Raw genomic sequence first — 27,249 nt, 5'->3', positions numbered from 1 at the left:
AGCATTCGCATGACACACACACCTCAGCCGACACACTAATGTGTCGCAACACACAGTTTGGAGGCAGTCAAAGTCAAAGCATAGAAAACCATAGGGGCATTGATGAAGTTCTGTTACAGTAGGGGAGGGCAGCAGGTTGAACCTGCCCTAAAAATATTTGGTAGCAGAGTGCTTTTCCAAAAGCTAGTATATGTTGTTGAAATCTGGGGCTCTGATTCAAATTCCATTCAGATTTTAGAAACTGCAGAATACTTTTTTTCAGAAGCTATCCTCTCTACCATCAAGAATTTCAGTAGCTCTTCTTTGTACAGAATCCAGGTGGCCAACAACTGAGACAAGAGTGGGCTGTGCTCAATTAAAGTATACAGTATTTTAAAAATTGCTATGATGCCTATTGAGCATTTTCCTGCTCTGTGCTGTATGGAATTGGATGAAAACCAACTCTGGAAAGCAGCTTGTCAAGATGTTTTAGCCTATTATTATTTTCCAGAAATGAGTTCTGCTTTGACCTTGAATAAGTGTCAACTAAGGGATTGGCTCTTCTATATAGAATCCAGAAAGGACCTGCAACTAATTAAAAATACCAGATTTCCCCCTTTGAATCCACTCTTGAGAACAGAGTATTTTAGAGCTAGTTATCTGACCTAACTCTCACCAGCTTCCTTAAGAAATGCCTTTATTGAGCTGTGTTTCCAGGTGACGGTTTGGTTTATTTTGAGTGACAATCATAGTTTTGTAACACAGAGTGGCCCTCCATGCACTGGCTGCAAAAATCAATCAATCAATCAGGAAAAATGAGTTAGATAAAATCACTATAAATTTTTGTGGTGATTTGGAGGTTTAATTTGAAATCGAGCTAGATTTGAGTTTGTTGGTGTCTCTGGTAACCTCTTACATCATGGAAGTTGGCCCTCATTATGGATGTATTTTTTATTGGTATTGTTGCTGGTTTGTTGTGCAAGGCCTTTGGCTAGAACGATAAACTTTGATTGGTTAATACTTGAGCAGGGTTTGAAGATGGGGGTGGAAAGACTTCCTGTGATGCAATCCAGATTTTTACTCTCTTTTTTTTTATATAAATTTTTTATTAAGATTTTGCCTTACAAAATAAAAAAAGAAAAAAGAAAAAATACAAAATAAAAATTGTTAAAAACAATCAATCTTTTCATCACATTATTTTTCATTTACTTGTTTCTCGGACCTCCTCATACCTCCCTTTTTTGTATTCCAATTCGAATTATTGGCTCAGCAGTTTCTTTCCCTCTTTATTTTACCCAACTCTTTAATCTTAAATTATTGCAATCTTAGATTTTTACTTATATAAACCCATTTTTTTCACATTCTTTTAACCCATTACAGCTAGAAACCACTTAATTTCAATCCAACATTATTCTAAGATTCATCAATTTTACAGTGTCTCTGTAAATAGTCTTTAAATTTCTTCCAGTCTTCTTCCACTGACTCTTCTCCCTGATCTCGGATCCTGCCGGTCATTTCCGCCAATTCCATGTAATCCATCACCTTCATCTGCCATTCTTCCAAAGTGGGTAGATCTTGTGTCTTCCAATATTTTGCGATAAGTATTCTTGCTGCTATTGTGGCATACATAAAGAAAGTTCTATCCTTCTTTAACACCGATTGGTCAACTATGCCCAGAATAAAGGCCTCTGGTTTCTTCAAGAAGGTATATTTAAATACCTTTTTCAATTCATTATATATCGTCTCCCAGAAAACCTTAATCCTTGGGCATGTCCACCAAAGGTGAAAGAATGTGCCTTCATTTTCTTTACATTTTCAACATTTATTGTTGGGCAAATGATAAATTTTTGCAAGCTTGACTGGGGTCATGTACCACCTGTATATCATTTTCATAATATTCTCTCTTAAGACATTATATGCCATAAATTTCATACCGGTGGTCCACAACTGTTCCCAGTCAGCAAACATAATGTTATGACCAATATCTTGTGCCCATTTAATCATGACAGATTTCACCATTTCATCCTGCGTATTCCATTTCAACAGCAAGTTATACATCCTTGACAAAATCTTAGTTTTGGGTTCTAACAATTCTGTTTCTAATTTTGATTTTTCCACTTGGAAGCCAATTTTCTTGTCCAGATTGTATGCCTCCATTATCTGATAATAATGGAGCCAATCTCCAACTTTGTTCTTTAGTTTCTCAAAACTCTGCAGTTTCAATTTTTCTCCATCTTGTTCCAAAATTTCCCAATATTTCGGCCATTTAGCCTCCACATTGAGCTTTTTCTGAGCTTTCGCTTCCATTGGTGACAGCCACCTTGGGGTTTTATTTTCCAGTAGATCCTTGTATCTTATCCAAACATTAAACAATGCTTTCCTAACAATATGGTTTTTAAATGCTTTATGCGCTTTGACCTTGTCATACCACAGATATGCATGCCATCCAAATACATTATTAAAACCTTCTAGATCCAGAATGTCAGTGTTTTCAAGAAGTAGCCATTCTTTCAACCAGCAAAAAGCTGCTGATTCATAGTAAAGTTTAAGGTCCAGCAGGGCAAATCCACCTCTTTCCTTTGCATCCGTTAATATTTTAAATTTTATTCTAGGCTTCTTGCCCTGCCAGACAAATCTTGAAATATCTCTCTGCCACTTCTTGAAACAATCCATCTTGTCTACAATTTGCAATGCCTGAAACAAAAACAACATTCTAGGCAATACATTCATTTTTATAGCAGCAATACGGCCCAGCAAAGAAAGTTTCAAATTTGACCATATTTCTAAATCTTTTTTCACTTCACCCCAGCATTTTTCATAATTGTCTTTAAATAAGTTCCCATTTTTTGCTGTCATATTAATCCCCAAGTATTTGACTTTCTTGACCACTGTTAAACCTGTCATATTCTGAAACCTTTCTCTCTCAATTTGTGTTAAGTTTTTCTCTAAAACCTTGGTTTTTGATTTATTCAATTTAAACCCAGCGACCTGACCAAATTCTTGAATCAGTTCTAAAACCCTTTTAGTGCTAGATTCTGGCTCCTGTAACGTCAATACTAAGTCATCTGCAAATGCTCTCAGTTTGTACTGTCTAGCTCCGACCTGTATACCTTTAACCAACTGATCCCTTCTGATCATGTTCAGCAAAACCTCCAGGACCGATATAAAAAGCAATGGGGAAATTGGGCAACCTTGTTGTGTCCCTTTTTCTATTTTAAATTCTTCCGTCACCACATTGTTGACAATTAATTTTGCCTTTTGTTCTGAATATATTGCACTTATACCATTTTCAAAACCTTGGCCTACCCCCATACCCTGTAGGTTCTATTTCATAAAAGTCCAAGAAATATTGTCAAAGGCTTTCTCCGCATCCACAAATATCAAAACTGCCTTAGTATTTATATTCTCTTGCAGTTTCTCTATGATATTGATTATATTTCTCACATTATCAGAAAGATGTCTTCCTGGGAGAAAACCTGTTTGGTCTTTATGTATCTCTTCCGCTAACACTCTTTTTAGTCTTTTAGCTAAAATATCTGCAAAAATTTTGTAATCCACATTAAGCAATGATATGGGACGGTAGTTCTTAAGGTGCGTCTTTTCAGTCTCTGTTTTCGGTACAAGTGTAATATATGCTTCCTTCCACGACTCTGGTGCCAGCTTCCCCTCCATTATTTCATTACAGACTTCTTTCAAAGGTTGTACTAACCATTCCTTTACAGATTTTTACTCTCAGGGTGTCTGTGTAGGCCTTAACATTGCATTACCTTAAAAACACACACACACACACACACACACACACACACACACACACACACAAAGATTTTGGCACAGGAGCATGCATACCCCCAGTGTCATGGCTGTGTATGAGTAATTCTCCTGCTGATTAGTATGTTTGTGTGTTGCCTTTGGATTGGCTTTCCCCAACCTGGTGAACTTCAGATGCTTTGCACTACCACTCCCAGACAGCACAGCTGTATGATGGTGCAGATGTGGGGAGCATGATTCTGCTGGCTGGGGCTAATGTGAGTGCTGATCCAAAATGTCTAAGGGCAGCAGTTTGGGGGAGGCTTTTCTAGAGACTGAAGTTGCCACCTCTTTTTTTGTAGTTCTGTTTTCAACAGCTGCATACCAGGCAGGGATTCAACTGGCATAGATTTCCCAGGCTTGAAAGCTCAGTGGTGGGTAAATCTCCATATGTACTTCTGACTATCAGGGCAGCTGCTCCAAAGCATTATGGCCCCTCAGAGAAAGGCAGTGTGGCAATGTAGGGGGCACCCTCAGGGGCTAGTGTCCTTTGGAACTCCCTGCCTATTGACACCAGACAGGTGTCTTCACTGTACTCTTTTTGGCACCTGCTAAAAACATGTAGCCCACCCAAATATGTGGAATGTTGACAGCTGTTTAAATCCGGTTTTAATTATTTTTCAGAAAAGCTATTTTTAAAATAATTTTACTGGTTTATTCTTTTTGTAAACCACATTGAGTGTCCCCCACCTTATAATCAGGCAGTGTATAGATTTTATGAAATTAAAGAAGTCGTGTCCCAGTTACAGGAAATGTAAGCGTTCTTTAAAGAACTCCCCAATGAGGGCAGGGTTGCAAGTACAGCGAAGTCTGAACAAACCAACATCTAAAGTTGAAAATCAGTCTAGGTCCAAGCAGGGAGTTAAGGTAAAGTACAGCCTAGCAAGACGGAGGAATTAGAATTGGGAACTAGGCGCCAGAGAACAAGAAGCCAAAGAGACCTGTGTTGCTTCCAGCATCTGGACGCCTCAGGAGGGAGGCCTTATTTACTCTGTCATCCTAACCCAGACCCTTACCACAGTTGCTGATAATGAAGGAGTATCAGGGATTGGTTGCTTGTGGATGGCCCCTTGCTTGCGAGTAGACCAACAATTTGGGTCTTTATTTTATTTATTACCTTTTCTCCAAAGAGCTCAAACTTAGCCCCCTCACCATTTTATCCTCAGAACAACCCCTCAGGTAGGCTAGGTTGAGAGGCAGTGACTGGCCCAAAGCCACCCAGTGGGCTTCATGGCTGAGTGGGGATTTGAGCGCTGGACTCCTAGTACTTGTCCAGCAATCTACCCACAACTCCATCCATAGTGGCATACAGTGTCATGGCTCTTTGGCCTGGACCCGAAATTTTTGGTGCTCTCAAGGACTGGAAGACAGGCAGGCCATTCCACCTCCCCCTGCTGATCACTTCCTCCTGGAGCTCGTCCACAATGACCTTGCCTTCCAGGTCCCATATCCCATGGTACCACCCTCAGCATTGGATTCAGGATCATTGGTCAGTGGGATATCTGGGTTGTCTCCTTTGGACTCCCTGCCTGGGACAAAGTCAGGTGTGACAGTCCTTTTCATTGTTGTGGCAGCAGGAAAACGAAACAAAACAGGGAGCCTTGATGGGGCTTCCCAAATGCAATTTCTAGGCTTTATTGAAGGGAGATTCATTTGCATAAAGCTTTAGCAATGTACTTTAGTCAAACACCTTTGAAATAATCCTGATACGACTACATGTACAGTATGTGCATTGATAAAGATCACACTGAAACAATCTTGATGCAGCCGGCCTACCACATATAAAAAGATTGCTTCCCCCGCCCTTTTCGTAGTGTTCTTCAGTGCGTTGTTAATGTGGAGATGAAAAGACTTGAAAGAATTCAAAGCTGCAGCAAGCTGCCCACGCACCACACCTCAAAAAATATCGGTATGAAATATAGGTATGAAACAGAGAATTACTAATGCATCAGTTCCGCTTCCGAATCACCTAGGGTGTAAGTGGGGAATATTGCATACGTCTTCCTGATTACAATGCTAGTGTTTTCTAATGTTAGTTTTGCACAGTTGTACCTGCTGTTTGACGGAACTGTGGCTGTTTGACCGATATACCAGCATGTCATGCTAAATTTCATTCACACCATTGGGTGTGAAGTGACACAAGAACCAACATCAGTGGACAATGTCACTGCTCCCCCACCCCTTCTGCACATGCCTGATTCTGTTCCCCCATGAAAACAACACAACAGAAATATATATGCTGGTATACTTCCTCCTGCTATTTTCTAGGTCAGGGGGACTGCAAATGGACATTTTCTAGAATCACATGACACTGAAATGAGCACTAAACATGAACTATATTCTGGAAGCGGCTTTTGTACTGTAGGAAAGCTCAAATACAATCTGGAAATTAGCAGATATGGAAATATCAGGGAATTGGAATAAACTGCTGTGTGAATGTTGTGTGCCAGTGTGGTGTAGTGGTTAGAGTGTTGGGTAGGATCTGGAAGACAAGGGTTCAAATCCCCACTCAGCCATGAAGCGCACCCAAGGGTGACCTTGGGCCAGTCACTGCCTCTCAGCCTCACCTACCTCACAGGGTTGTTGTGGGGATTAAATAAGGAGTGGGAGAGCCATGTACTCCACCTTGACCTTCTTGGAGAAGAGGTGGGATAAAAATGCAAATAATAGTAATAATGCATAAGTGCAGCCCTGGGTTTGTTTTGACACCAAAACCAGAAATTTGGCTGAGAGAAATTGTGGAAGTATCTCTATGGCTTCCCCCATCCCACCTCAAATAATTTGTGATATCTGCCATTCAGTTATGTTGCTGTCTCCTGATTTGACCCTCTTTGCTTTCTTGACTTGCTTCCCACAGGTGACATTCACCAAGCGGAAGTTTGGGCTGATGAAGAAGGCCTATGAACTGAGCGTCCTCTGCGACTGCGAGATTGCCCTGATCATCTTCAACCACTCAAACAAGCTGTTCCAGTATGCCAGCACCGACATGGACAAGGTCCTCCTCAAATACACAGAGTATAACGAACCTCACGAGAGCCGGACCAACGCGGATATCATTGAGGTACGATGTGCTGCCTGCAACCTGTGGGTTCCTAGCCTTGTTGAGCTAGCAAAGCATTTGCCAGTGCAATACCCCAATCTGTTGGGATGGTCTGTCTTTGCTGTTGACAGCTCAGTGTTCTAGCTTTAGGTGGTGTGGTGCCTTCCAGGTATTTTGGGCAGTTGGAATCCAAAATGGACACACTTGGAAGGACTGGTGGGAGTTGCGTACCAAAATGGCCCCACTGGCTAGGGGCTGATGGGAGTCTAACAACATCTGGAGGGCACCAGGCTGGGGAAGGTATCTCATTAGTAAGATCTCAAAGCAGCTGGCACTACCAAGGCACAAAAGATGAAGACAATATAGGAAACCCCAAATTTACAGGGGGGGTAACATTCCAAGGCATCACACGCATCAGTGAAATTATGTACATTCGAAACACCCTCTAAACAGTTGGAAACGATTGAAAAACCCTTTAGAAAACCAGCAGCACTTACCAGATGCCAAAGTCTGCCAAACTCCCACCACCTCCTTATTCAAATTTAAAACTCTCCACAGGCCTCAACCGTTGGTGCAAGGGTTGGTGCAACATGTACAGACCATGTTGTTTTATGGATAATATCTGGTTCCTATGGATAAAGGAAGGGGAAAGCTGTAGCATCTCAGACAAGTGATGTAGGCTGAGCACTTGCTTTGTACACAGAAGATCCCAGTTCAATCCCCAGTATCTCCAGGAAGGACTGGTACCAAAACTATACAGTGCTACCTTAGTTTAAGAACAGCTTAGTTTATGAACAACTTGGATTAAGAACGCTGCAAACCCGGAAGTAGGTGTTTTGGTTTGTGAACTTTGCCTTGGAAGCAGAACATGTTTCGCGTCCTGTTGAGTGTAAATTGAGTCCCCCGGTGCTATGGGAAAGCACACCTTGGTTTAAGAACGTTTTGGTTTAAGAACGGACTTCCGGAACGGATTAAGTTCGTGAACCAAGGTACCACTGTACTTGAAACACAAGGGTCTGACTAAGGCCACATTAACACCATACATTTTAGGCAGTATAATACTAGTTTAAACAGTCATGGCTTCCCCCAGTGAATTATGGGAGCTGTAGTTTGTTAAGGGAGCTGAGAGTTGTTAGCAGACCTCTATCGCCCTCATAGAGCTACAATTTCCAGAGTGGTGGAACAATCTCTCTTTCTTCATAGAGAAGTCTGGGAATTGTAGCTTTGTGAGGGGAATAGGGGCCTCCTAACAGCTCTTTAATAAATTGCAGCTCCCAGGATTCTTTGGGGGAAGCCATGACTGATTAAAGTGGTATCACAGATCTTTTAAAGTACATTGTGAATGTGACCTAAGTATAAGGCAGCTTCCTGTGTTCCTGTGTCTGGGGCAGAAACACTTCCAGGGTGATTGCGGCAGTAGGCCAGAGGTAAAATGTGAGTCTGAAGTGAGGGCACCCTGCGGCAGAGACTGGCAGGGTCTTAGTCCTCAGCCTCCCAGGTGGCCGCCTGCCTGCCCCCTTCCTGCTGCTTCTCCCCCTCTTTTTCTCTAGCGGATTTGCAAGCACAAAAGGTTTCGTTCCTGCCTGCGCTACGTTCCAGAGAGTGGGACAGAGCTGAGATTGGAGCAGTTGCTTTGTCACCTTTCAATGAAAAACTGTGTGTGGGCAGCTCCCTTTTATGCTTGGCAAGATTTAGACAAATGAACGGTTTGGCTGGGTAATTATTGACATTACAAGTGAGCAGAAATTAAGGCACGCAAAACCTTTAGTCATTCAATTTATCTGCTCGAGACGGGATGGAATAGGACAGCGGTGGAGAGTGTGTATGTGGGGGGGGCAGGAGTAGACATTCCAGGAAGGGTTGCCTTTTGGGGGCGCTAGGTGCACATTTCTTACCAGGTTTGCGCATATTTTTGCAGTAAATACATTGTTTGTAATATATGTGTGTGCGTGTGCATTCCTATATCTATATATTGCATTAACATTGATTTGCAGCAGATGGAATATATGAAGACAAAAATAATGGATATCAATTCAAAATGCTGTTTTTTAACTGAAGTTCTTTTGTCATACTTGGTGAACAATGAGGCCTCCTTTTCTGGCAATTGTCCAGGGGTTTTGACAACCTGGGTTTCCTCAGCCCTGATGTCGAACCACTGCACCGTACTGCCTATGCCTTTGTCAGCAGGGAGTGTTGCCCATCCCCTGTAGTCAATTGGATGTCAGCTGGAGTCAGGGTGGATGCCCACTGCCTCGGCAGGGTGGGCCTCTTTAGACCACAGAGTCGGCTGTTCAATTTCACTGCTAGCCACCTAGGATAGAAGAGATGGGAGGAAGCAAATGATACTTGAATGTCCCAGAGCCCAGCCGTTGTGTCTCAGGGTCTGCTTTGCATGGGGAAGATTCCGTGTTTAACCCACAGTGCCTTCGGTTCAAAATATCTTGGTGGGCTGGGCTGGGCTGGGCTGGGCTGAGATGCTCAAAAGCATACATTTTCAGGCTGGATGGACCACAGCTTTGTAGGCCAGGAGCTGGGAACCCCTTTCAGCCTGAGAAAAGCAGTGTGGGCAGTCTTCCGGGAACCACATGGACCTGGTGGGTGGGACCAGAGGTGAAAGTGGGTGGAGCAATGGAGTATTGATTAATTTATGAATTGCCTTTTACATTTCTGCTTCAAGGCGATTTATAGAGAAATAAAAAATGGTTTTAAAAGTTTTTAAAGCAGAAAAAAACAGCAACTTGAAAATAGGTTATAAAACAGTTCAATGTGAATGCCTTTCCACCCAGCTGGAAAAGGTTGTTGAAACAAAAATGCTTTCATTTGCTTCTGGTAAGTATAGTGTGCATCTGCCATATCTCAACAGGAATGCTTTTTCACAGGACAAGGGCAGCTGCACCAAAAGCCCTGCTCCAAGGTGCTGTGTAGTGGGCTTCTGAGATTTTGGATGTGACTCTTCCCTTGGTACAATAGCCATGGAAAAGTTAAGAGGTTTTTCCACACGCATACACCTACCCCTTTCCTTCATTCAAGCAGCTTAGAGGCATTATCACAGCTTATGTACACATACAAGCCATGCAAAGCATAAGAACATCAGACAAGCCCTGCTGGATCAGGCCAGTGGCCCATCTAGTCCAACATCCTGTTCTCACAGTGGCCAGCCAGATGCCTGTGGGAAACACTGGATCAGGATCCAGTCGCAAGAGCACTGTCCCCTCCTGTGGCTTCCAGCAACTGGTACTTGGAAGCACTATTCCCTCCATCTGTGCACCTAAGGAAGGAGTGGAGCAGGGTTGATGCAGGAACATGGCCTGGTAGAGGACCACATTCAGCCCCCAGGTCTGAGATTCCCAACCTTCGATGTATTCCTTTGCCCGATGGTATTCACTTCTCTTAGTGTACCATACTGAACACATTTGTCTTGGCCCAAAAGCATCACCAGCACCTGGAATGGTGTCTCCCTGTCCTCCTCACGGTATGAACTCTCCAAATGCTTTGAGTCCTTGGCACTGGGAAGAGCCCTCTGTGGTGTACCATGCGAGGCTGCGTCCAAAGATGTTAACTGAGCACAGGCTTCTGGGCTCTGATTTTTCATGTCAATTTCTGCACCCTTTGTGAGCCTGACACATATGTTTATTCTCAGTGAGTCTCACTGGAGTCTGCAGAGCTGAATCCCACACCTTGCACCTTTCATGCAAATGAAGCACATTTGCTTTTATCTTCATCCACTGAAGCTGAATGAAGGAAAATTCAGGACAGAGAAAAGAAAGCGCTTCTTCACGCAGCACATAGCTCAGCTATTGAACTTGCTCCCACCGGAGGTAGTGATGGCCACCAACTTGGATAGATTAGACAACTTCATGGAGGATTCGGCTACCATTGTCTACTAGCCATGATGGTTATGCTCTGCCTCAAGGGTCAGAAATGGTAATGCTTCTGAATACCAGTTACTGGAAGCCACAGGAGGGGAGAGTGCTGTTGTGCTCAGGTCCTGCTTGCAGATTTCCCCACAGGTATCTGGGTGGCCAGGGAACAGGATGCTGGACTAGCTCAGACATTGGCTAGATCCAGCAGGCTCTTCTTATGTTTCTGTGTTCAGGTTCAAGGAGCCAAAGATTTGTGTTGTTTCCTATAACTGGGAGTCTAAAAAGGAAGGCCTTACATGGTGTGGCCTCCCAGACCACACTCTAACCACACTCCCTCAAGAGGATACTCAATGCTGGTTCTGGGGGACCTTGCCGGCTCCCCAAGGTCCTTGGTTGTGTGTGTCTCTGTGTTGGGTTCATCCTCTGAGAAGTCCATCTCTCCTGCTGGGTCAGGGCTAGGCCTGCCATGAGCAGGCCTCTGGTTCTGTGGTTCTTTTCCCAAAAATATCTGACCTACTTTGTCTCCTGTGATCGTTTTGCCCTTCGCTTCTTATACGGTTCCCTATTGCAACCTCCACCGCTGTTTGTCAGCCAAAGGAGGCTCTCGTCTGCCTCACATGCGAGAGGTTGCAGCTGCCGTGCTGTTACACGTAGCTAATTCTCGGGGCTTTGCTCTTGCCTATTATTTTTCCGTTCTGAGATGTAGGGCCAGTGGAAGGAGGAGGAGAGGGAAGTCCACTGACAATTAGGGCTTGTGCTCTCCACACAAAGTGCTAAGCAAACGGAAGACCGATTTAAAAATAAAACAAATGCACTGTCCAGAACATGGGAGATGATTGTCCTATTTCAACTTTTGGTAAAATGAGAGCATTGGCTGTTGAAATACAGGTGGGTGTGCGCTTAGGAGATTCTAGAGGCGCTGTAATTATTTACAATTGCCCACCCCAGCCTAGTGTAGTTCAGATGTTTTGGACTACAACTCCCATCAGCCCCAGCCAGTGTTGCCAAGGAGTTTGAATCCAAAATGGTTATGCTTTCTGGGGCTGATGGGAGTTGATTTGCTTGTATATTGGGTTTTTTACAATCATTAGACAAATATAACAATTACAAGTATAAAACAATAAAAGTGTAAAAACAAAGTATTTTTTTTAATTATTATTAATTTCAATGTATACCCACCTTTTCTTTTTATACTGCCAGGGAGGCAGTATAAAAATAATACAAACTTATAAAACTAGTTAAGAATAGTTCCAATACAGCTGCAGCCTTGGATGAAGATCTTCCCTGAAAAGGCTTTCTGAAGGTCTTCATCAGGCACTGAAAAGATAACAGAGGAATTGCAAAGGGTCAGTGCCACCATTCTAAAACCCCAAATTGTACTTTGAACCATCTGGAGGGCACCAGGTGGGGGGAAGCTGGTTTAGGTGATTGTTTCTTGGGTTTCCTTTTTACATGACTAATTATCTCAAGACTTAATGAGCCCTTTTCTGGCTTCAGCTTCTAATTTGATTACACCAGTGTTTCTTGACCTTTTCTAAGATTGCATCTTCTCCTTCCACTTCAGAGCTCTTTCACAGATCTTGAGAGGCTGGGGGCCTCCTTGGCTATACCCACTCGACTCTTCTACCCTTGTGCCACCTCTGAATCCACTATCTGGACACTTAAGGCAAGACCATCCAATGATGACTTGCCCAAAGTGCCTATAGGAACCCTTTCTACAACCCTGTAAGGGAAACCAGAATAGAAACATAAAAAGAGCTCTGTTAGAGCAGATCAAAGTTCCAGTCTAGTCCAGCACCCTCTCTCTCAGAGAGTCAGACAGAGGATTCTGGGATTCTCCCAAAAGCAGGGTGTTATGGCCATCCCTTGTGACTTGTTCCCCAGCACCTGGTATTCAGTGGTAGACTGCAACGGGACGTGGAAGTTAGCTATCATGAATAATTCTGTCAGCTTATATAACCCCTTTCCCACAAAGACCCAAGATTCTGCTGCTGGGTCAGACCATCTAGGCCAGCAAACCCTTTGCCAAAGTGGCTGGCAGATGCCTCTTCCAGGAAGCCCACACACAGGGCAAGAAAGCACCAACCCTCCACCGCAGTCTTCCCCCACCCCACATCCCTCTGTCATCATCCCCTTATCACAGATGAGGATCGTGGCTGAGAGATTTATTTAATCCATTTATATCCTACTTCTCCACAAGATTTGAGATGGTTTGTTTAAGGTCACCCAGTGGATTCATGGCTGAGGGGATTTGACTTCAGCAAAGGCCTGGCGCCAGCAGTAGCCCAGGTCAGGCCCTGGCCCAAGGCCCCAGGGGCTCAGAAGGGGCTCCTTAGTGGCCTGGCCTGGCTGTGCCGCCACATCCCACCCTCCTCTCTGGGTGCCCCGGACGACTGTTTTAGCCACATACTGAAGGTGCCTGGTGGTGACATAGGGTGAAACAAGTCAAACCCCTGCCCCTGTGGTGTGGTGTGAATCCAGTCATGGGATACCAAGGACCCAGGGGTGCCAAAGCAGTTGCAAGTGCTCAAAGAGCCTCACCATGCAAGCGCTAGAACATTCTGCAGCCCCTGTTTGCCTAGGAGCTGTTTCCGGCCTGAGGGCCACGTTTCCTCAGGAGCAACCTCCTAGAGGCTGCCTAGGAGTGCTTGGTGTGGCTAAAAGTGGATGGAGCCACAAATGTTGCCTTTGGAAAATAGGCAACGCTTAAGCCACACACAACTCAGAGAATCCTGCATACCCCTCTCTCCATCCAGGCATGTTCAGAGGCAACTTCGCAGTGCAAGGACACATTCCAGCCTGGCAAAAAGCACTTAAGGAAGGGGTCAAACAGCATTGGGTTAGGGGTGTGGCCTGGGAAGAGGCTTGTCCTTGGGGAGACTCCCAAGGGCCACATAGTGATGCCTGGGATACGCCGCATTTGGCCCATAGACCTGAAGTTCACCAACCATGATTTAGAGCAGGGTTTCTCAAACTTGGTCTGTTTCTGGACTACAATTCCCATCATCACTGATTGCTGGTTCTGCTAGTTGGGAATGATGGGAGTTGTAGTCCAAAAACCACTGGAGACCCAAGTTTGGGGAATCCCGGTTTAGAGTGATCCTCATTTCACTTCCTCTCTGTAAGGGAGGATTGACTGAAAGGTAGAGATTTGCTAGCTCACGGCTGGGCAGGGATTTGCATTTGGGCCTTCCCCGTGCACTGCACTAGCTATGTAGAGATGGAAAAGGTTCAGAAGAGGGCAACCAGAATGATCAAAGGGATGGAGCGACTCCTCCAAGAGAAAAGGTTGTAGCGTTAGGGAATTTTTAGTTTAGAGAAAAGGTGAGGTAGAGGCGACATGGTTGGCGCTTATAAAATGATGCCTGGCATGAAGAAAACTTACGGACATCCAGTGAAGCTGAATGTTGGGAAATTCTGAACAGAGAAAAGAAAGTACTTCTTCACACAGCACGTTGTTTAACTGTGGAACTCCCTGGCACAGGAGCCAGCGATGGCCACCAACTTGGATGACTTTAAAAGAGGAATGGACAAAGTTTTGGAGGCTAAGGCTACCAATGGCTACTAGCCACAATGCCTATGATCTGCTTCTACAATCAGAGGCAGTAATACTTCTGAATACTAGTTGCTGGGTGCACAAGAAAGGAGAGAGTTCTTCTACTCGGGTCCTGCTTCCAAGTTTGGCCACTGTGGGAACAGGATGCTGGACTAGATGGGCCATTGACCTGACCCAGCAGGATTCTTCTGGTGTCCGTATGTCTTATATCTGTTGCTGCTTTAACAAAAGCCCCTGAGCCCCCCCAAATTCCCATGTGGTGAGATCTAGGAAACGGCAGGCTGCCCCTTCTTTTGCTTTGTTTTTGCTTGTGTTGACACTCTGCTCAGGTTACTGACATAAAAGTACTTTGCGTCTTTCTGTAGCAGAGCATGTTGCTTGTAGTGGCTGCCAGCTGGAACGGGCTGGATCGCCCCAGCCGGAGCTCCCTCCTTCCGACTCCAAGCCAGCTGCTCAAAGACCCGGCCGGTGGCAGGCCCCATTAGCAGGGCCTAAGAAATCTGCAGTCTGCGTTGCACATGGCTGAGCCCTTATCTGCTGCCCCAGGCTGAGCTACCAAACACTGGCTGTCCCCTGTGCCCAGAGAAAGGACGACGGTTGTTAACTGGCTCTCATACAGTCTTCTGTGGTGGTTTGCAAAGTAACAGGAGCAATTTAAAAAACGGAGGTGGGGGAGAGTTTATTCTGATGAGGAGCCTACAATCTGAATTTCTATGCTGAAGATTCATATGAACATAAGAAGAGCCTGCTGGATCAGGCCAATGGATCCATCCAGTCCGGCCTCCTGTTCTCACAGTGGCTGACCAGATAACTGCGGGAAACCCGCAAGCAGGACCAGGTCAGAATGAAGGGCAAAGACTTTCATATGTGGGTATGAACCTGGAGTCAGAGCTCTGCTCAAGAGCAAGCAATCCTTGCGGGTAGCAGCTTTGGTTGAAGTGTGGTCCCTGGCAAGTCTTCCTTTTCAGACTCCCAGTTGCTGGAAACAGCACAAGTCTCTGGCTCCTTGAACCTGAACATAAAAATACAGTGGTACCTCAGGTTACAGACGCTTCAGGTTACAAACTCTGCTAACCCAGAAATAGTACCTCAGGTTAAGAACTTTGCCCAGGATGAGAACAGAAATTATGCAGTGGTGGTGCGACGGCAGCAGGAGGCCCCATTAGCTAAAGTGGTGCTTCAGGTTAAGAACAGTTTCAGGTTAAGAACGGACCTCCGGAACGAATTAAGTTCTTAACCCAAGGTACCACTGTATAAGAAGAGCCTGGTGGATCAGGCCAGTGGCCCATCTAATCAAATTCCTGTTCTCACTGTAGCCAAACAAATGCCCATGGGGAAATCTGCAAGCAGAATCCGAACACAAGACTCCCCCCCCCCCCCGTGGCTTCCAGCAACTGATATTCAGAAGCATTGCTGCCTCTGACCATGAAGGCAGAGTGGTGGCTAGTAGTCACGGGTAGCCTTATACTCCACGAAGTTTTTTAATCCTCTATAAAAAACCATCCAAGTTGGTGGCCATCAGTGTCTCCAAGAGTGAGGTCCACTGTCTTAACCATGTGCTGTGCCGTGTGAAGAAGTCCCTTCTCTTATCTGTTCTTTATCCGTGCATCGTTTTATAAACTTCTATAAATCCATTGCTTTCCATGTCTCTTCTTAAAGTATCAGGATCATTCTGCAGTATACATTTAAAGCAGTATTGTGCAACTTTAAACAGTCATGGCTTCCCCCAAAGGATCCAGGGAGCTGTGGTTTGTATAGGGTGCTGAGAGTTGCTAGGAGCCCCTTTCACAGAGCTACAAGTCCCAAGAGTTCCCTGGGAAGAGGAACTGAATGTTAGAATCATAGAATCATAGAAGAGTTGGAAGAGACCACAAGGGCCATCGAGTCCAACCCCCTGCCAAGCAGGAAACACCATCAGAGCACTCCTGACATATGGTTGTCAAGCCTCTGCTTAAAGACCTCCAAAGAAGAACCACTCTGAGGACTGGAGCTCTGTGAGGGCTCCATCTCCTTTGAAATCAATGGGTTCTGCGCACGGAGAAGCGCCATCATGCCCATTCATTTCAATGGGCCTTGAGATTTCCTGCTGAGACAAAAGCAGTCAGGGTTCCCATTTCTAAAAATGATTCCTAGCCCCATTTCTGAAACTGCTGAGAGAAAGAGGAAATAGGGATAGGGATTGATTAATAACATTCATTAATTTCAGTGGGTCCACTCTGAGGATGACTAATGTTGGATATAACCCATTATTTCCAAATCTTCAGCTATACAGATATATTAGCATATGCATTTTTCATGCATTTCTTTTTCTTTGGTGAGGTACAAGTGGCTGGCCTGGTCACAGAGACTGCTCACTTGGGTTTTGAGCTAAAATGGTTACTGTCGTTAGGAAAGTCAGGGGCGGGGAAGAACTTTTTATTTTCTCTTTTACTCATGCCCCTTTCAGTTTCTTATTGGCATGCAAAGAGCCCAAGACTTCCAGGAAACATTGCAGCGTTGACTTTTTAAAAGAAATTGGCAAGTGATGATCCCATAATATGGGCTAATTGCTTCTGGTATTTTGAAAATACAATGATTAAGTGTGGCTGAGGAAAGCAATCTTCAAATTGGCTGCCACGCGTGGAACCAAAACTTCTTAGACACGGTATTTGATGGAGGTTTTCTGCCCCAACTCTCCGAGCCCGGACTTAATGATGCAGATCCAGCATGCATATGAAATGTATAATTGCTCTTCTTCATAGTGGTAGGTGACCCTTGAGAGAGAAAAGTGCAATCCTCTCTCACAGTTCATTAGTCCTTGAGTAATTCTGGAAATCTAAGATCACTGCAAATCCCCAGTATCAGCGTCTTAAGTCTCCAGTTAATTCCACCTCTGGAGATTTATGGTCCCTGGTTCAAACTAGCTCTGCTATTAGCTGCTTCAGAAGCCAGTGGTGACCTCAGAGCTAGAATCACTGTAGTTTGGGGTTGCAAAACATCTGAAGCGGCTCAGTTTGGCTCTCCTCACTCCAAACCCTGATGTAGGATGCTTACAAACCATGGCTCAGCAAACTGGAATAAAATATGGCTTTATGAAGGGAATTTGCAAATAGTGGTTTTATGTGAACCCTAGTTTGGCACCACATGTGAACTGACAAACCAGAGTTACTGTTGTCACACTTTCCCTCCAGGGTTGCTGCACCTAAATATGGGAATGTCAAGTAGATGGAAAATGAAAGCAGACGAGCCATGGTACCTGTTTTTCCTGTTGTTTGGAAGTTCAGCCTGTGATCCAGAGTTCTAAAACCTGTAGTTATGACAAGCCATGGTCAAGGTGGCATCTGAACTGATCCATTTACATGGTGGCTTCCACTCCTTCCTGCCATCAACATACTTGGCCAATCATAACAGCGGGACTTGTCATCATAGCAACCATCCTAGCCTGATTCATACATAACACTAAGCCATGAGTTCTTAAACTATGGTTTGTTTGATCATCTGAACCCTATCTAACAGCTTAACTAGGGTTTATTTACAGCTCGCAAACTACAATCTGAAGCCATTGCTCATTTTGGCCTTACAAACCTTTGTTTTATTTGAACTATGGCTTGGTGTTACATGAGAACTCAGCAGCCTTCCCTTACTGTGGTTTATTTTGCAAGAAAACAAACTGATTGTTGGAGAAATGAGCCATGGTTTATTTGATCACCCATTGGACAGCTTGAGGTTGCTTATTAAACAAACCATGGCTTAGTGGTCTGTGTGAACCAGACCACTATCTCTTCATCACTCTCCACCTCTGGTTTTATCTCTGGACCTAAACTTCTCCTGGTTATGCTTTCAGACATTAAGAAAGAAAGGTTTTAATGGTTGCGACAGTCCAGAACCCGACGGGGAAGACTCCATTGACCAGAGCCCTCTGATGGAAGACAAATACCGTAAAGCCAGCGAGGATCTTGACATCCTGTTCAAGCGCTACGGTGTAAGTAGCTCGCCACCCCAGGCAAAAAATTCTTCATTGTCTCTTTTTTTTCTTTTTTTTGTTCGTTCGTTTGTTGGATTTATCCCTCCCCTCCCAACCCAAACTACCTTCTCCCCCCACCCTCCCCCCACCCTCCCCCACCCGGCCACATAACAGGCGCTGAACAAGAAGCATAGAGAGTGTGAGAGCCCTGACGGGGACGACGTGTTTACGTTGACGCCTCAGACGGAAGAGAAATATAAAAAGATTGATGAGGAGTTTGATAAAATGATGCAGACTTACAGGCTCACAGTGAGTAACAGCTGGTGGCCTGCCAACGCCTGCCCCTCCCGCCCACCCCATGGATAGGGCTGCCAACCTGCCCGATATTTCTTAATAATACGAATAACTGTCCTGTTGAAGTGGCCTAAGCGCTGGTCAAGCCGCTTGTCCTGAATGCTGATGGCCTGGCCTGGATTTCCTACTCGGTTTTAGAACACAAGGAAGCAAACCGAGGAAGATGGGGGTTAGGAGAATTTTGATATTATTTCCCTTCTTCATATAGTTAACAAAAGAAAGCAATCTCGCAGAAGCAGCAAAAAAGAGATGGCACCCTTCCAGGGAAATGGTTCTGCACATGCTTGCTGTCTTAATGGTGAGGCACTCTGCACATGCTCAGAGGTAACAGGACCATAAGCCGATGTAGTTGTGGCTACATATATAGTTATATATATACATATATAGTTGTGGCTATATATATATAAAATAGCCAGTTCCCGTCATGAAGGAATTGCACTCAGAACATGTCCAGATGCCAGGATTTTTTGTTTGTTAAGCAAAAGTTGGCTGCCCTAACCCATGAGGGAGGGGAAAAGAATCTTACGGAGGGGGGAATCTTGCATGGTTTGGCTTTCACAGAGCCTCAGCTAATTTGCACCCCTACAGCAAAAAAGATGGTTAGGAGAAAGTCCCTCTGACACCCAGAAGGCAATGTGTACCTGGTTGCTAAGGTACTGGACAGCGAGGGATGCTTAGTTACGCCGAGGCCTTGCTAGGCAGCGCTGTGAATTTGTTTGGAAATGCTCTCTTGAAAAATACTTCTGAAGGACAGGCCTTAGTATAAACCTCTGAAATACAAACCTCTCTCCCATTCCCTCAGCATAGGAGTAGGATGAGGATGTTTATTTTATTTTAAACATTTCTATTTATCTGTTTCCCACCCTCTTCCACTAGAGCAGCCTTCCTCAAGCTGGTGCTCTGCAGATGTCTTGGACTCCAGCTCCCAGCAGCCCTGGCCATTAACCATGCTGGCTGGAGCTGAGGGAAACTGTAGTCAAAAATGGCTGTGCCGGCAGGAGATGTAGTCTTAACAACACCTGGAGGCCACCAGGTTAGGGAAAGGATCTCATTAACAGGATTTCAAAGCAGCTAGCACCAGTGAGGCACAAAGGATCAAGACAATATCAAAGAGTGTGATGAACTATTCTAGGGAAAAGCTGAAGCAATGTTTGCTCCCTGCACCAACAGCAGACTAGCTACTAGATTTAAACTGGTCCAGTGCCAATAGCTGGACAGTGCTAGCATCTATAAAAGGTGCAACAGAAGATTTATTAATCTATTAATCTCATTGTTTGAGGTTTGATGGCTCTATTCTTCAGGGGAGGCGGTGGAGAATAATCCTTATACAATCCTTACTTCAGAAGTGTCATATGAAGCTACCAACACACACATGTCAAATAATCACCCTGTAAAAAGCAAGAACAGAGCACCAATAATGATTCAGTCCCAACAAGGCAGCATTTTTTAAAAAGGAAGAGGGTGCAATCCGTGTGACGTTAAATCCACACGCTTCAAACTCTTTGGGTTCAGCATGTGCTTCTCATGAGAACTAACCCCAAATCCTTGGCCAAACTAACCTGTAAACCAAGAACAGCTCCCGCATTCTTGGGATTTTAATTTGCCTTGTTGGTGTGGCTAAATTTGTACCTGGCTGACTAAATAAATCCCCAAGCACTTCTGAGAGATGGACCAGGCCCTGCCCCGCCCTGGTCTGGGACTTTTTTGAGCAAGTCAAATGTGGCTTCTGAGCAGAAAGACTTGGGGGATTCTCTGGTTGCCGTTCCATCTCTCGACATTAAGCTGTCTAATGCATGGTGAGACCTTTGGTCCATCCAAGCAAGGCACTGTTTATTACAGCCTTCACCGCACTGGCGCCCTTCCAGACTTTTTGGACTACAGCTGTGCTGGCTGGGGTTCATGGGTGTTGTAGTCCACCATCATCTGGAGGTAACCAGGGTGGCTAAAGTCTGGTCTTCTCTGATGGTAGGACCTCTCCAAGGGCTTTCCCCCTCATTGCTACCTGAGATTTTAAAAAAATACTTTGCTGATGAGTTATGGCCTTAACCCAGAGACTCATGTCTGAAAAATCCTGGTACTTCTTGCCCACTAAGCCAGGAGTTGTGATCTCGAGGTAATGATCCCAAGACAGTTGCTTCTGAATCCTCATTGTTTGGCACACTTTTCTGACCTTGTGCTCTGAAATAAGACCCTCCTTCCCTTTCTCTCATCTTCCCTTTTCTTTGACTTCTGTAGTATCTGGCTAAGATACAAATAGGCAGGCAATCTTTTTCACCCCAAGGGCCACATCCTGTCATGGGCAACCTTTTGGGGGCCGCATACCAGTGGTGGACATGGGCAGAAGCAAAGAGTGGGTGGGCCAGAGGCAAAAGATGGGCTGTGTGATGGATGCAACTCTCATCTTTCCACAGTAGGCTATAGTCATGCAAAAGTCCAAGGTTTCCACACAGACCAATTTCTCCATCCTCTGTCCACGCCAGCAAGACACATTTTCACAGTTCAAGGACATCCTCCGGCAAGGCAAAAGCACTTGCGGAGGGCGTGACGTGGGGTGGAGAGAATGTGTATCCTGGGGAGATTCTCGTGAGCCCGGTGGGGATGCCTGGAGTACCGCCATCATCCCATAAGGCTGATGTTCCCCACCCCTGATCTAGGAAGCCCATTCCTGTTCCTTTCAATGGCACTAAGCATCTTTTCAACTCCCCTCTGGACAAGTGGGGAAAGGGGCAGGCAAGAACTGAGCACATTGGTTTCAGTGCACCCTGCCCTCAAGTGGCAATCTGATGTTGTGGGGAGATCTGGGAGCTTGTGCTTGTGTCCTGCTTGTGAGTTTCCCACAAGCATCTGGTTGCTCGCCATGAGAACAGGATGCTGGGCTAGATGGGCCATTGGCCTGATCCAGCAGGCTCTTCTTACATTATTAAACAGATGTTCCTTCAGGCAACACATTTTGGTTACCATCTTTGCTGGGGGCACTGCAGAACCCAGCCCCACCCCATATTTTTTACATCTGCTATTACACCATGTGGGGAAACCATTTGAAACTGCACCCATCAAAACATTGCCGAGTTTCATGGTGCCCTCAGTGAAGATTGTAATCTAAACATGTCAGGTAAGAGCACCCCCAATGGTGCTCTTAAGGGCAACATTTACACCATACATTTAAAGCACCATGAAACATGTCTTCCCCCAAAGAATCCTGAGAACTGCGGTTTGTTAAGGGTGAGTTGTTAGGGGACTGCACTTCTCCTCCTTGAACTACAATTCCCAGGGTTGGTTTAACAATCATTCCCTCTTAAGACAACCAGTGTGGTGTGGTGGTTAGAGTGTTGGACCACGACCTGGCAGGACAATCAAACCCTTTTCATAGGGAACTCTGGGAATTGTCGTTCTGTGAAGCAAATTAGGGTCTCCAATAACTCTCAGGACCCGTAACAAACTACAACTCCCAGAATTTTTTGGGGGGGAAGCCATTACGTTTTAAAGTGTTATCATGGTACTTTAAATGTATGGTGTGAATGTGACCCCCAACTGCTTTGGACTAAATCTCCCATCAGCCCTGGGTGGGGCTGATGGGAGATGTCATCCATTACGCCTGGCAGGCATCTGGTTGGTGAAACCTGCCTTTGCAGGTTCTCTGTTCTTGTTCCTGGAACAGTCCAGGGATAGTGGCTGATAACAGAAAGCATCCAGCTGGAAGCCTTGGCTCCAACATGCACTTGTGGTCTTGTGAATGCTGCTTGCCAAACCTAACACCAAACCCCCTTCCTATCAGCTTCCTATTTTAAACATGCTTCTCTCTCTCTCCCCTCAGTCTGCAGTTCCAGCTCCAAATTTTGCCATGCCTGTTACGGTTCCAGTGACCAACCAGAACACGCTGCAGTTCAGCAACCCAGGAGGCACCTTAGTGACCCAGTCCCTCGTGACCTCCTCCTTGACTGACCCGCGCCTCCTCTCACCACAGCAACCGACCCTCCAGCGAAACACAGTCTCTCCGGGCCTCCCGCAGAGGCCAGCCAGCGCAGGTTCGCTCTTTATTTATCTAGTTTTATTTACAAAAGTTTCTGCACCGTGAACTCTTTGGCGGCGGTGGCAAGCGGGGGGGGGGTGTATCATGGTGGTGAACATCAATTGGTGGTGAACATCAATTAAATTGCATTCATAAAACAAGTACCAGATATTTCACAGATCATTATTATTATTATTATTATTTATTGAATTTATAACCCTGCCCTTCCTCCCCAAGAAACCCAAAGAAGATGGACTATTTAAAACAAAAACAAAGCAAACATTTTAAAACAGATAAAAACATTCTGAAAGCAGTTATATTTAAGAACATTGAAAATCAATTACCATTAGATCAGCTTAAGATATCAACATTGTATGTGACAACTGAGATGTGTGTTTTCTGGACCTGCACTCTTCTCATGAATATACTATGTTTTAGCTGTTTTTAAATCTGAATTTTAAATTGTTGTCTCTCGCCCTGGGACCTCTTGGTGAATTATTATTATTATTATTATTATTATTATTATTATTATATTCACCAGGAGGTCCCAGGGCAGTTTACAACATTTTACAATTCATAATTTAAAACAGTTAAAACATATTATATAATGTTTAAATTATTATTTTTCAGCATTTTATTAATGTTGTTGGGTCAACATGTTTTGTGTTTTACTTTGATACTTCTTCCATATATATCTGTGACCATAGTAAATGACCAAAAAGATTATCCATATCTGGTTTCACAAATGGATGAGAACATCAGAAGGGTCTGGCTGCTGGATCAGACAAAATGACTCCCTAGTCCAGCATCCTGTTTCTCATAAGTAGGACATGAGAACAATGTCCCTCTCCTGCTTGTGATTCCTAGCAACTGTATTCTGTGATATGGGTACCAAAAAGTTTATAAAATTATGCCTGGCATGTAGAAAGTGTCTAGAGAAAAGTTCTCCCCCCTCTCTCGTAACACTTGAACTCACGAACTTCCAATGAAGCTGAATGCTGGAAGATTCAGGACAAGGAAGTCTTTCTTCACGCAGTGCATAGGGAACCAGGCAGAGGGCCTTCTCGGTAGTGGTGCCCACCATGTGTATTGCCTTCCTATCAGATGTCAAGGAGATAAATAACTATACAGCTGTTAGAAGACATCTGAAGGCAGCCCTGTATAGGGAAGTTTTTAGTGTTTGGTTTTTTAAAATGTTTTTATAACTGTTGGAAGCCGCCCAAAGTGGCTGGAGCAAGCCAGCCAGATGGGCAGGGTACAAATAAGGTGATGGTGGTGGTTGTTAAACTATGGAACTCACTCTCACAGGATGCAGTGATGGCCACCAACCTGGATGGCTTCAAAAGAGGATTGTATAAATTAAGAGGAGGCTATCAATGGCTGCAAGCCATGATGGCTATGCTCTGCCTATACATACAGTAGGAGGCAGTAATGATTCTTAATACCAGTTGCTGGAAACCACAGGAGGGGAGGGTTCTCTTGTTCTTGAATCTTCCTTGTGGGTTTTCAACAGGCATCTGGGTGGTCACTGTGAGAACAGGTTTCTGGGTTAGATGAGCCCTTGGCCTGATCCAGCAGGCTCTTCTTTCATTCCTCTGGATCAGCATGTTGGAATGTGGCGGAACGTCAAGTCTAACTCTCTTTGCCCATATTCTTTTCCTTAGGGGCAATGCTTGGAGGAGACCTCAACAACACAAATGGAGCCTGCCCGAGCCCAGTAGGTGAGTAGAAGCGAAGTGGAAGCTTGTTGTTCCAACAGCCAGATGTCAGGAAAAGGGTTCTGGAGAGCCTTCCCTTGGATGAATTGTGGTGGGAAGGTTGTTGGCCTTGGGTCCAAGCCATTCCATGCACAGGGACAAGAAAGGGGGTGACTGGGAATGGCCATGTAGATGAGGCCCACGCAGCAAACTCAGCCTAGGGTCAGCGTGCAAGCTGCATCCTGGGCGCTGTGACTATAAGGGAGCAGCAGAGCTTTCAGCCCTTGCAATAGAGGAAGGAGCTCCAAGCTTAAAGAGCCGAAATAGAACTTAATGCAGTTTGGGGTGTAATGACTCATAAGGTCACATGTTGATCTAAGGAGCTGCTGATCTATGTGGGTGACACAGAGCAGCTTGAGAAATTTCACATCGCGAGCGGGTAGATGGCAGTGGAGTCAAGGAGGCCTCTTGATGGTTTTCTCCCAGGGCTGGTCATGCGGAGATGCATTTCAGTGTCAGCATCTAGGAGCCAGCTGCTTATGCTCCCCAAAGTGGGCCTTGAGAAAGCTTGGCCTGGAGAGCCCCAACCTCAGGCCCTCAGACCTCTCTCACTGGCCCCCAGAACTCTCTCCAGGTCACATCCCTCCCCAGCCCTGCTTTGTACCTTCCTTGAGTGTTTTGGTCTTGCTGGAATGGATGCTTGCTTGGTCAGAGGAACGTAACAGAGAGCCAGGACTGTGTGTGTAGAAATTAGCCCACACTACAGAGGTAACCTTCACATTAGTGGCTCCATCCACTTTTGCCTCTGGTCCTGCCCAGCGCTGACTTGTGACTTCTGGAAGGTTGCCCAGAAAAGAGTCCCCACCCCAACCCAAAATCGGGTAATTATTGTCAGTTAATTAAACAAAATAAATCAGACAATATATTCTCATTTAAAGACTATAAAATAACAGTTTAAAAATATGGCAAAGCAACAGCAGCTCGACTAATGGTTAGGAAACACTTTCTGAAAAACTTATCTGCAAGGCTGACATAATTACCCACTTCAGAAATCTGCCCTTAGAGGAGGGAAAGGGGTGGAACCCGCATTATAGGGCCAAAGCAGGCCGAGTCCAGACAAGCAAGTCTTTCCGCGCCAGTTTTAATTAGAGACTGTGCTGCACTTGGGATCACTTTATTTGACCTTGTCAGTTTCAAAACCAGCCCTTGTTTTAAAACTCCTGTTAAAATGACAACCCTTCTGGGTGGCTTCAGAAACCATGCCTGAATCCTTTTTAAACGACTCTTTGTTTGGTTTAATCGTTGCATGGCAATGGGCAGGGATGGCTCTAATTGGACATTGAGACATCCTGGCCTTGAGATGAAATATATCAAGGTGTCCTGCCTCTCGTGGCTTTAATAATTGTGTAGCAGAGAGAATTTCTGAAGGTGTGGCTTCTCCCACCTTGATAGCACTGGGAGGCGAGGAGGCTGCACCCTCCCAAGGGCTGTCTGCTTCCGCTGCTTTTAAAGGCAAGTCTGGCAGCACCCCCCTTTGTTGCACCTTGGTGCCCCACTTAGGATTCAGTGGGGGAGGCAGATTGGAAGATGGATATATAAATGTGTGTTTATATGGATACACATGTCATACATACATAATGGGGCTGCCACCTTGCTCAGCTTGATCCCCAACCCCATCCTGACTTCATCCCAATCCAGGATTGTGAGGTGGCACTACAGATCCTCCATTGGGGGCTGTGTGATGACAACTTTACATTTTACACATCCTAGTGAAACACATATAGATATATGCCTGGTCTGCCTAAGGCGGTAGAGAGAAGGGATGACAGTAAGGCTGATGAGAAGCTCAGGCTGTGACTGGATGGAAGGCCTCAAACCTCAAACACAGATCCCCATGGTGGAGAGGCAATTACTGCTTGTTTTAGAATTGCAGTGTTTAATTGGGTGTGCTTTTTTGAAGATAATTTAAAAAGGTGTGCTGACTATTCAGAGACCAGACTCATTGGAAAATAAAAAACTTTACAGTGGTACCTTGGCTTAAGAACTTAATTCGTTCCGGAGGTCCGTTCTTAACCTGAAACTGTTCTTAACCTGAAGCACCTTTAGCTAATGGGGCCTCCTGCTGCCGCTGTGCCGCCGCTGCACAATTTCTGTTCTCATCCTGAAGTAAAGTTCTTAACCTGAGGTAATATTTCTGGGTTAACTGAGTCTGTAACCTGAAGCGTATGTAACTCAAGGTACCACTGTATTTTTTTAAAAAAACAACCCCATAAATAACAGCAGCATCTTAAAAGAGGTATCCCCTTTTCTTTCTTACATAGGAGGGAATGCCTCTTAGGCCCCATTCACACCACACAGTTAAAGCACTATGACACCATTTTAAACAATCAAGGCTTCCTCCCCCCCCGAGTTCTGGGAGCTGCAGTTTGCTAAGGACGCTGACCCCCTATTCTCCTCACAGAACTGCAGTTTCCAGAGTGGTGTAACAAACTGTCCCTCTTTGCAGGGAACTCTGGGAATTGTAGTTCTACGAGGGGGATTGGGGTCTCCTCACAACTTTCAGCACTCTTAACAAACTGCAGCAGACTGGGTGGCAAGGGGAGGCGGATACTGCTTTAACTTCACCTGAGATCCCTGAGTGCCGAGCCTTGGCCCTTCCCAAGACTCCTAGGCACGCTTGCTGTCCCTGTCAATCTTCTGCACACACACACAACGTCCTGCCTCTCCCCTCGTCTCCCCCTCCCCAAGCATCTCTCCTGTCTCCAAAGCAGCCCCCATGTCAGCTGCCGTGCGCGGCTGTTCCGGCTTGTAACTTGGCAGGCCCTGTGAATGTCATCATTGACGTCACCCAAACATTCCCCTCATTCCAGGAAACAGGAGCAGGGAAGCAGGAGAGCCCAGGGGGTAGGCCCTCAGAGAGGCCTCGCCAAGCCCTGGGACTTTCTCAGGACCTGTGGGGTGTGGGGAGACTTGACACTCCCCCCTCCCCCACCCGCCCTCT

At 45.3% G+C, this 27,249-nt stretch overlaps 1 protein-coding gene across 7 annotated transcripts in view; it reads left to right on the top strand.

Moving 5' to 3' along the window:
• The window catches only part of MEF2D (myocyte enhancer factor 2D), a 141,651-nt gene that overhangs the window by 96,927 nt on the left and 17,475 nt on the right, over positions 1-27,249 (top strand). For 4 of the 7 annotated variants that reach the window (XM_053370095.1, XM_053370094.1, XM_053370097.1 and 1 more), the window contains 4 exons: positions 6,644-6,847; positions 18,069-18,206; positions 22,357-22,567; positions 24,216-24,272. In XM_053370095.1, coding sequence (XP_053226070.1) covers positions 6,644-6,847; positions 18,069-18,206; positions 22,357-22,567; positions 24,216-24,272 — 610 coding nt within the window. Of the gene's footprint in view, positions 1-6,643; positions 6,848-18,068; positions 18,207-18,362; positions 18,498-22,356; positions 22,568-24,215; positions 24,273-27,249 lie in introns of all 7 variants that reach the window. The other 3 variants (XM_053370096.1, XM_053370099.1, XM_053370098.1) reach the window with 2 other exon arrangements.

This window comes from Podarcis raffonei, chromosome 16 (assembly GCF_027172205.1).
Source record: "Podarcis raffonei isolate rPodRaf1 chromosome 16, rPodRaf1.pri, whole genome shotgun sequence".
In the NCBI taxonomy this organism is placed as follows: Eukaryota; Metazoa; Chordata; class Lepidosauria; order Squamata; family Lacertidae; genus Podarcis; species Podarcis raffonei.
Note: the sequence above shows the minus strand (reverse complement) of the source record. Positions and strands in the feature narration are given on the sequence as shown.